The sequence below is a fragment of the Leptosomus discolor genome, chromosome 9, assembly GCF_034619465.1.
Source record: "Leptosomus discolor isolate bLepDis1 chromosome 9, bLepDis1.hap2, whole genome shotgun sequence".
Classification (NCBI taxonomy): domain Eukaryota; kingdom Metazoa; phylum Chordata; class Aves; order Leptosomiformes; family Leptosomidae; genus Leptosomus; species Leptosomus discolor.
In genome coordinates this window covers 2,466,614-2,477,801 of record NC_141399.1, presented here as the reverse complement: position 1 = coordinate 2,477,801, position 11,188 = coordinate 2,466,614, and the positions used below count along the sequence as shown (strand labels likewise).

The following is an 11,188-nucleotide window of genomic DNA, read 5'->3' as shown; positions in this document are numbered from 1 at the left end:
TAAAAGCATTGTAGAACTGGCATTCCTGTCACCACTATCTAGATGATGAGTTTAGAACCATTTTTAGAAGCTGTATTCAGGTTTTTTATTTCATGTAGTAATATCTTTTGTGGGCTTTGCCTAGGTTGAGGCTTCACTACGTTCTAATTGAAAAAGCTGCTATTTCCTGCTTTCTGCTATTCCATTACGTGCTCTGTCTCAGATGTCACACAACTTGATTAATTTAGTTACATTAAAAGACACAACTTTTGTTTGAGGAGTCTGAGCTGCAATCACTACAGCATGAGATTTACAGTATTGCCTCGAATTTCAAGAGGTCTGCTCTTTAAACCCTTATTCAGGTTTGTCACATGCCTTGCTCGCCTGCGCTTTGTATTAATTCAAAGCTTGTTGAACACAGGCACTAACCTGTTTAACCTTCACTGTGAAATACTGTAACGGTGTACTTTATCTGCCAATATTGATGTGCACAACGAGCCAAGAGGAGTACAGCTAAGCATGTGGAATCACCACCACAAGCACTAGGTGGAGAAAATCAGTTCATGCAGCGTCACCCTCGCTGAAGCAGCATCCTTCTGAACTGGAAGACAGGCAGCTCTTGCGTTTAACAGCACAAGCCCCGAATTGCACATTTTTACACACACAGGACATCCTCAAAACTGCATCCATGCTTTTTTACAGCAGCAGCGATAGATAGGTTTGCAGATAACAGTTTCCTGGAGCTTACTTTTTTAATAAGGTGAGACTGAGAAAGATTTTACCAAGAGCTTAGATTTTCCTTGAATATGCGTTTAAAGACGCATGACACAAGATTTTCTGAGGTACGCTGGACACTCGTGGGTTAATTTAAACATACTCTGGCATGAATAAGTTCAGGCTAAAATGATATAAATTGTGTGGTTTACACCGTAACTGGGAACTGCGGTAAACAATTCACGCAATGATACGATGCACCATGCAGTACAGACAGCTAAAATAAGAACAGTACGTTCATTTAATCGAATTTACTGTTATTGTTTGGTCCTTAGCTGGATTAAATCTAAGCTGTTATCTGGAACTGATTTGATTAACTCAGATGAATTTTGGCAAAGTTCGTATGCGTTTCGCTTGAAACTGATAAACCAACGTCTCCCTGAGCCTTAATGGCACGTACCTGAAACCCAAGCCTTGGGGACAGCCCTGGCACCCCGACTGCCCCCGGGATTCTGCTCTGAACACCCGTTCCAGACCTAGCTCCGCTTGCAAACGTAGCCTCGATCTCTAGCTTTTCTCAAGCCATTCAGACAAATAGGGCAGAGTAAAACTGAAAGGTATCTGAAAGTTTTATTTGCAGATGATTGCATGCATCATTACAGTCGCTCGCTTGGGAACTATCGGAGTTTTCTCACGTAAATCCCAAGTAGAAAAGTGTTCCAAACCCTGCATAGCTTAACCATACCAGATCAGGATTTTCGTGAGAGAGATGAATGTTAAAATAATGATTGTTTTCAGATATTTTTCTTTAAAGGATGAAGAAATTAAATAATGTATGAACTGTATATGAGATGAGCATAACGTATACCCTAATCTGTTTCCAGGAACATCTTCAGACACTGATTTGCAGAAGATTCTGGAACACAGAGGAGCAGCTGAGAGCCTTCAGACCATTTCTTGTCTTCTCTAAACTCAGAAAAATCACCTTTCACCCTCTGGATGTCCAAGCTTTTCACCTTAAACTTCAAGCTTTACATTTACCGCCTGATAACAAATCACCCTCTCAACCTGTTGTTGCTTTAAGGGGCTGGGGAGCTGAACTCACGAGCTGACCAGCATGGCGAAGGTTAGAGTTGTTTTAACTGTTTGCCAGTTGGTGCTAGAACTGCTAACGAATTCATTAACTGAGTCTTCCATACAGAGTAACGAATGTCCACAGCTTTGTGTATGTGAAATCAGGCCATGGTTTACACCGCAGTCAACGTACAGGGAAGCCACGACAGTTGACTGCAATGACCTTCGACTAACAAAAATCCCCAGCAACCTTTCCAGTGACACTCAAGTCCTTCTGTTACAAAGCAACAACATTGCAAAGACCACAGATGAACTCCAACAGCTGTTTAATTTAACGGAATTGGATTTTTCACAAAATAACTTCACAAGTATCAAGGATGTGGGGCTCTCCAATCTCACTCAACTTACTACTTTGCACCTGGAGGAAAACCAGATAACAGAGATGACTGACTACTGCTTGCAAGACCTCTGCAATCTTCAGGAGCTATATATAAATCACAACCAGATCAGCAGCATTTCTGCAAATGCATTCTCTGGCCTGAAGAATCTTTTGAGATTACATCTCAACTCCAACAAATTAAAGGTTATCGACAGCCGTTGGTTTGATTCTACTCCTAACTTAGAGATTCTCATGATTGGAGAAAATCCAGTGATTGGAATACTAGATATGAATTTCAAACCACTCTCAAATTTAAGGAGTCTAGTTTTGGCAGGTATGTATCTCACAGACATTCCTGGCAATGCCTTGGTAGGCTTGGATAGTCTTGAAAGTCTTTCCTTCTATGACAACAAATTGGTAAAGGTTCCTCAGCTTGCACTTGAGAAAGTTCCAAATTTAAAATTCCTGGATCTCAACAAAAACCCGATTCATAAAATTCAAGAAGGTGATTTTAAAAACATGCTCAGATTGAAAGAACTTGGAATCAATAACATGGGAGAACTCGTTTCTGTTGATAGGTATGCGTTGGACAACCTGCCTGAACTTACAAAGCTTGAAGCCACCAACAACCCAAAGCTGTCTTACATACATCGTTTGGCATTTCGCAACGTTCCTGCTCTGGAGAGCTTGATGCTGAACAACAATGCCTTGAACGCAGTCTACCAAAAGACGGTGGAATCCCTTCCAAACCTGCGTGAGATCAGCATCCACAGTAACCCGCTCAGGTGCGACTGCGTCATTCACTGGATCAACTCCAACAAAACCAATATCCGTTTCATGGAACCTCTGTCCATGTTTTGCGCTATGCCTCCAGAATACAGAGGGCAGCAGGTGAAGGAGGTGTTAATACAGGATTCGAACGAACAATGTCTTCCAATGATCTCTCATGAGACCTTTCCAAATCACTTAAACTTGGACATCGGCATGACGGTGTTTTTAGATTGTCGGGCCATGGCAGAACCGGAGCCGGAAATTTACTGGGTCACTCCTCTCGGCAATAAAGTAACCGTCGAAAGCCTCTCTGACAAATACAAGCTGAGTAGCGAGGGCACCTTGGAAATCTCCAACATCCAGGTTGAAGACTCCGGGAGGTACACCTGCGTCGCTCAGAACATAGAAGGGGCTGACACGAGGGTGGCTACTATCCGGGTGAACGGAACGCTTTTGGATGGTGCCCAGGTTCTGAAAATCTACGTTAAGCAAGCCGAATCGCATTCGATCTTAGTGTCTTGGAAAGTTAATTCCAACGTCATGACTTCCAATTTAAAATGGTCATCGGCCACTATGAAGATCGACAACCCCCACATTACGTACACTGCGAGGGTCCCGGTTGACGTGCATGAATATAACCTCACGCATTTACAACCGTCGACAGATTACGAAGTGTGTCTAACTGTGTCAAATATCCATCAGCAAACGCAGAAGTCGTGTGTTAACGTTACAACAAAAAACGCAGCTTTTGCGCTAGATATTTCAGACCAAGAAACCAGCACTGCCCTTGCAGCAGTCATGGGATCCATGTTTGCTGTCATTAGCCTTGCCTCCATTTCCGTGTACATTGCAAAAAGGTTTAAGAGGAAAAACTACCACCACTCCTTGAAAAAATATATGCAAAAGACCTCTTCAATCCCACTGAACGAGCTCTACCCTCCACTTATTAATCTCTGGGAAGGTGACAGTGAAAAAGACAAGGATGGTTCTGCAGAGACCAAGCCAACCCAAGTCGACACATCCAGAAGCTATTACATGTGGTAACTCAGAGGATATTTTGCTTCTGGTAGTAAGGAGCACAAAGACTTTTTTGCTTTATTCTGCAAAAACGAGAAGTTGAAGACTTTTGTATTTTTGACTTTGCTAGTTTGTGGCAGAGCGGTGAGGACAGGTGGATATTTCAGAATTTTTTAGTATAGCGTATCGCAATTGGTTGACACAAATGGCAGCTTCACCTAGCTTCCAATTCTGGTTTGTTTTTTTTTTTTTCCCTTTCCTTTTTTTTAGTTATTGTGCTAAACTTAATGCTGTTCTAACTACAGTGCTGAATAAAATTAATGAGAGGCTGGGGTTACCCTGTGATTCAAAAGTAGCACAACCCCGTTCTCGTGAAGCCATCGGTAGAGTACAGTGTCTTGCCAAGCTAACTTACAGTTTTGAAACTGCATTGAACGAGGCTGTAACACTGGTCTAAGGACTCATACACTGAGAAAAGGAGACCTGGAATGACGGTAGTTGACTGTACTGTAATGTTGTATCAACTGATTTGAATGTTTTTGACTTTGAACAATGAGTTTTCTTTTTTTTTTTTTTTATTTTTTTATTTTTGTAGTAGTTGAAAAAGCTTAGGTAAAGCTAACAGGCAATAGAAATATGTACACCCAATTTTTTAATGTAACAGACTAAATGTTAATTGTTCTCTTATTCTTTTTATTCTATTTAGTAGACACTTTTGAAGAATACTCTAGTTTTGTTGTGTTTAAATCACCGACACATGGTGTTTAATGAAGGCAGAGCTATGATAAATTTAGTTTTGTTCTGATTTTTTATTTTAGCAGTCACAATAATGTATTGGGTTTAGATGTCACTAGTTTGACTGGTGATCATGTTTTGACATAAAATATATCCAAAATGTTATATAAAAACATTGTGGGTTTTTTTTCTTGATGAAATTACATTTCAACCAAGTTCCAATTTTTTTTGTATGCATTTATTTTAATAGCAGAGTTGTCTCTGCACTAGATGCAAAATACTGAAAATAATTTAATCAGAAAAATGGATCGGTATGGCTTTTGGACTGTAAGTCACATGCAGAATCAAAACTGTTTGGCATAAGGTACACAGCAAAAAGAATTCACAGAGTATGTAACAAAACATTTTCCTTTTTCTGTATTTTTCTGTTTATATTCTGAGCTAAGATATAAATGAAGCTGACATTTAGCGGTCATTATGATCAGTTAGAATAAAAAAACCCCTCAGTGCTACCAAACTGAAATAAAACAGTTGAATCCTGGCACATTACTGAAAAAAAAAAAAAAAAAAAAAAAAGTTAATTGGATTAGCGTTCGTTTAAAAGCAGAAATTAAGCTACAACTAACAAGAAAGTCATACGTGTGGGTCCAACACAGAACTGTATTTTTTACGGGCTTAAAATTAACCAGTACCCCAAGCATTTGACTGAATGAATATGGTGAAAGCGCCCAACCTCAGAAAGCAGTGGTGTTCCTCTGTGTGTGCTGGGTAGACTATAAACGCAGAACTTGCAGTTGAACCTACAGCAGCTTTGTACGTTGTCTTTCCTGACTCCGCGGAAGCTCTCTGCAGGGGCTGCGCGCGAGACGCGAGCAGGGTGGGTTTCTGGTGAAGTTCGTGGTTACACTTCTACTAGATACCTGATCAGCAAGCACAGAATTTTCTACACTTTATGACCACTATCAATGTGCAACTGTTAAAATGTTTTTACGTACCAAATGTGTTATTGGTAAGTAAAAATTAATTGTTAAAATAGTGGATGTGCCTGGGTTTGGGGGTTGTTTGAAGTTTTTTAACTCGCTAGTACTCAAATATATCAAAGAAACACCCCCCCCTCAAATTTGATAGCATCAAACTCCTTTTTCGCCTTCAGCCAGCTGTCCAACAGTGAGAAAGTTATCAGAGACGTTCACTAATAAGCTGCTTTGGTGCAAAAACTTCAGCACGTCTCTTGGATACATGCCTTGGTGATCTTGCATTTCAACATAAAGCTGAGTGAAGCTATTAATGATGCTTTTAAATCAGGTACTTATGCAGCTATACACAATCTTTTTTATGTTCATGAGATCTCATACATTGTCATCATGGGACAATTAGATGTTGGGATTAGGCACGTGTCTTTCGATCATGGAGAAGTAACATGGTGGATGCATTTATTCGTCACCTTCTCCCGCATTTGTTTTTAATGTTAATGGAAAATTTCCTCTCGCTGCCTTCTCCAGAAGAGCCTCACAGCAATAATTATCATCTTGTCTATACGCTATTCTAACCTTAAAACTGCCTCTATTATTGTAGCAGGCATGGTGAATTAAAACTGACATCTCTTTCGCAGTGAAGATTCACTCTACTTTTTCCAGAGAAAAGGACACTGAGGACAAGGTTGACAGCAAAATTATGGCTTCCATCTTGCATGACATCATAAAATTGTCTTTAGAAAATAATTAACAGGTCTCAGATGGTGCAGAGCAAGCCCCCTTTCCATCATCAGCTTCCTGCAGCACTTGTACAGCTACACCATGAATACTCGGGAACGAAGACCACGCAAAGCCCACAGTGCTCTACCTGAGCCTCCTATCAAACTTGTGGAAGAACACATCGCTTTGGGTCCAAGGTGTTGGTTCATCCCTCACCGTAAGCTAACCTAAGCATAGGGCTGCCCCCCAAAACAGCGATCCTGCTTTCCCTCCTCCCATCCTCGAGGAGATCAATTTGCCTCCTGAACATGCTCGTATCGACCAGTCTCTGCTGGTGGAGACAGACCACCCTGAGAACTTTGCTCTCTGTGTGGGTGGCTGGATTTGTTTTCACCTGGCTGTCCTTCTGCAGCTTGGGCAGTTTCAGAAACACAGTGACTGGTAAAAAAGGAAGGTGGCAAGGGCACGTGGCCACGGAGGAGGACAACGGAGCACTCAACAGTTGGATCAGCCATCGCCAACAGCAGCTGGGGGGTACAGGAAGGAAAGCAGTGTTTGTCATGTGCTCTTCCACTGGGGAAATAACGGGCTTTTTGTTCCTTGCAGACCTATTTGGCAGTTTTATGTCGTTCGTTATCTTTTTAGAGCAAGGCTGCTGAAGAACAGCGGGAGAAAATGGCCTTGTGACAGCCGTACCCTTCTCCAGAATGTGCTGATCTGCAGTATTTCAGGGCAGCTGATGTTGCTGGGACTCTGGGAGAGCGAGATGGAGGTTACCCAGGAACAGCTGAGCAGCAAGAAGCACCTAGTTAACGCAGTATATTCTGTACGCAAAGCCACCAGTGATAAGTATTCTCAGCCTTGTAATCTGCCCCCTTAGAATTCTGTACAGATCCCTTGGAAATTTAAAAGTTTGCTAATAAAAGAAAAAAGTGGGTAAGAGATTAATCACATGTGGCATATAATCTTAGTAAATAACCTTCAACCTTGTGCCGGCAATTTTGTGCTTGCAGTTTATTGTGAGCAAAAATAAAAACACTCTGCCTAATTGCCTTCAAAATGTATTTGCATCTGCTCTTCACTGAAGACAAAAAAACACCCCCAGTTTGCTCAGAATCAGAGATAGAGACTGGCCACTTTAAAACCAGTATGGGAAAAAACATTGTTATCTTTCATTTGGCTAACGGTTTAGAAATGCTGTGTAAGAGTAGATATTTCATACCCAACTAAACTTTGGCAGCGTTACTTCCACTTGGTTGCCCGATAATAAAATATTTCAGTCCCCTGAAGAGTAAATAGCTCACTCAAGTGTGGTATGCAGTATTCCAGCTAAATCCACTTCTCATTTCCTCACCTAAATCACAATATCCTGTTGGATCAAGAGAGGGTGTTTTCACCCACGAGCCAAGACTCATCCTTGGACGTGGTCCTGGTATAAAACGCACAGAAACAGCAGTACTTTCACAGAGCTACGATGTGCCCTCCAGCCCTGCCTCATGGATATGTACTCATTTAGCTACTCAAAGATGGCTATGAAGACAAAAGCCCTAAGTTTGAACCACTGGTTTCATAAACGGGTTAAAACTGGAAATCGGTCAGCAAATCCGAGCTCCAGTGAGAAGTGCATAAACTTGCCCTGTTGCCACTGACAAGCTGGGACATGAAGCGATAAAAGGAGCATCTTTCTGAGGTCAAGTTAGGCAACTCCTTTTGCTTTGTGCCAGCAACCTTGAAAACAAGACTGAGGATGCACCACTGCAATTAAATTCCTGAAATTAAGAGGGATAAGCAGCTGGGGGCTGCTTCTGCAACATCACCCCAGCCGATGCATCCCGTACGGGGACAGGACAGGTCACTTGGGGCATCTCTCTTTCTAATCATCTCACCATCCTGCAAAACATCGCCATGGACACGTGCACAATGGGCGAGTCATGGTGGGAAAGCACACGGGCATACGGGATCGGTGCCGGAGGAGCTGTTTCACAAGCCACCCAACACACGAGGAGTAGCTGTTTGTTACACTGTGATCCTGCTCCATGACCCACCACCGAAGCGAACGCCATGAATTTCTGCTGCAACTGGAATTTGCCTTCTCACACTCACCATGCCAACAGCACAACCACTGCAGCCCCAGTACCCACCGCTAAGGCAACCCCAAGACCAAAGGGCAAGGTGAACGTGCTACCATTGAACTTCTTTCTTCAGGAAAACCCAGAGTGCCTGAGCTGGAGATCTCGAACGCTGTTACCCATAGCCCTTGTTCAAATACTGGCACTGTCTCCCTGCAAAAAAAGATACCGCTACCAAAACCCCTAGGTAATATTTCTTTGCAGGGTCATACAGAAGTGAATGTTTTGTGTTTCCTCTGAACCGGCAACCTTTTAACCCGCTCCTTTTCTGTTCCTTCCTACTATCGCAAGTTTTTACATTTGACAACTCTTATCCACCCCCTCTCGTACGTCTGCTCTGCAGTCAGCCTTTCCCTGGTCTCATCCTGCCCCGCGCCCTTCAGCCATTCAAGGGCAAATCCTTCACAGCCTTGGTCATCACGAGATCTCAAGAGATCGCGCTAAAGGACTTTTAATTTGTATTTAACTTCGCAGCTACCTGTTTCCCTGCCAACCTTTCTCCCTTCACCTAATTCTTACCCTGTTTTTCTTTCAGCCATTTCCCTTTGGAGACCTCTGTGGCTGTTGGCTGTCAGTAAGAGTCAGATCAAGGATGCGGTTCCAGCAGGCAGCGCTTCAGCGCTACCCTGCCGCCTCCCCAGTTACTGCTAATGCACAGAACTTTCGCTTCCACTTAGCAAAACCCCATGTCTCTCTGCTCCAGTTCTCTATCTGCCCTTATTTGTGAGCACATTATGACCCTCTGTTATTTTTTCTACTGGTATGAAAGCAACAAAAGACTAATTTTTCTTTTTAGTAAGGTAAAAGAGATTTACCATAAAGTTTGTACTATTGTATATTTATGTCGAGCAGACCAAAGGAATGCTGAATCAATAAAAGTGTCATAACAACAGTTTCTGAAATACATGAAAATAAATACTTTGGAAAAGCTGGAACTGATCATGAAGTAAAATTTTCAAAAGCAACTAAATGACTTCAGAGCTTACATCTCTCTAACTTCAGTGGTACATTAGGTGCAAAATCAGGTAAATGAGATTTTTTTTCTTGAGTGCATCTGGAAGCACTAACTTCCCTTACAGTCTGAGCAGCCGTGAAATATTTTCTGTGGAATTTTGTAACATGGATTTTTTTTTTTTTCAAAAACCACTCAAAACCATAATTTTTATCTCAGTTAGGGGTTGGAGGGGGGGGGGGGGGGGGGCGGGGGGACGGATTTAAATCCTGTCATCCTCCATGGAGTTACTGATTTGTGGTGATCGAAAGAAGGTCTACATCTTCAAAAACTGCAGTTCCAGGTTTCTGCTCACAACTAGAGTAAAAGTTCTTGGCAGGTTTTTTAAACAGTAGCTTTTCCTACTGCAGCCTATTCTGCTGGACTTGATTCCAAGCAAGAATTAACATATCAGAAAAGACCAGGGTGGGGAACAAAGAGGAACACTGGAGTATCGACTCCTTTCAGTTGTGAACAAGACCAGTTACTGTGAACAACCCCAAAGGCTCTGCGGTGTGTTTAAGGACTATGTGCAGCCTCATAATGCAGGTCATTTACAAACCCATTGCTCTAAAACATGAACAAGAGAAAGTGTTCATAACTAATTTTATTGGTTTCGGGTATAAAATTACCCTTTTACCCTTCATATTCCATTTGAAGAGTTCTCTATAATAATAATAATAATAGTAATTTTTAAAAAAGGATTCTACATCCTATACTCAATTACATGTTTGTCTTTCACTGCAAATCAAAGCACACCCAGAGAATACCAATGGACAGCCAGCTGCTGCAGCCTGGAATGAACGCTGTCAGCAAGACTGGGAAGAAACAACCCCAATCCACCCGTTTGAGGTTTAAATGGCACATGTCATTCACATGGCTACGCGTTGAAGGTGCCATGGCACACTCCTCTGGAAGTCACCGTCCATAACCAGTAACAGATTATGGATGTGTGTTACCCTTTTGCTAAAAAATAAACACGTTTTCACCTATTTCCATCAAAAGGTACAGCAGTTTTTGTTGGGGTGGCTCTTGGAGATATGTGCTGTGCCCAGATGCCAGATACTCTGGTAACTGCTAAAAATCGCAATGGCTTAAAATTAATCAGTCACACAAAGCGCTGCCTCAACTCTGTGCATTCCCACGGGAAGAAAAAGACCTTGCTTCTCAAAGAGCAACACAAATGTCCTCAGCCTTTGCCTTTGTTGTCCTATCACCAAAACAGAAGAATTACCCAATTTCCTCTGAATTTGATCAGGAGCACACTACTACAGCCAGACAGTCCCCTGTGACCAGAGCTGGATGCAGCCACACTGCTAACAGCAAAGGCTGCGCAGCATCTCTCTCCACATACGTCACGATGTCGAGTCAGGGTGGGAGCTCTGGTCACGGATGTCCTTGATGTGGCACCCCCTTGGCCTTCAATAAACCTGGATGTACCAGCTGCATCCATGCACTGGCCCAGTCCTTCGCTGACATTTCCATAGGACAAGCGGTCCCTCCCCACGCTGGGGAGCTCTGGTTCACTTCAGGAGCCAACTGCTCAATATTTTGTTCTCTCCTGGCTGCTCTGCAGAGCTCTCCAGTGCCTCATTTGCAGCAAACCATCCCTCAACTCAGGGGGCTGGGGCTCTTCAGTGTACACTATTAAAACACTCTGCAAACATGCAACTGAATTCAGGTTCAAAATAGGAAAAGAACTACG

At 42.5% G+C, this 11,188-nt stretch overlaps 1 protein-coding gene across 1 annotated transcript; it reads left to right on the top strand.

The window, feature by feature from the left end:
• Window positions 1-1,810: 1,810 nt before the first annotated feature.
• On the top strand, window positions 1,811-3,961 carry LRRN1 (leucine rich repeat neuronal 1). Its single transcript, XM_009955570.2, has one exon. It carries the CDS (start codon window positions 1,811-1,813, stop codon window positions 3,959-3,961), a length of 2,151 nt encoding a protein of 716 aa, XP_009953872.1.
• The last annotated feature ends 7,227 nt before the right edge of the window (window positions 3,962-11,188 follow it).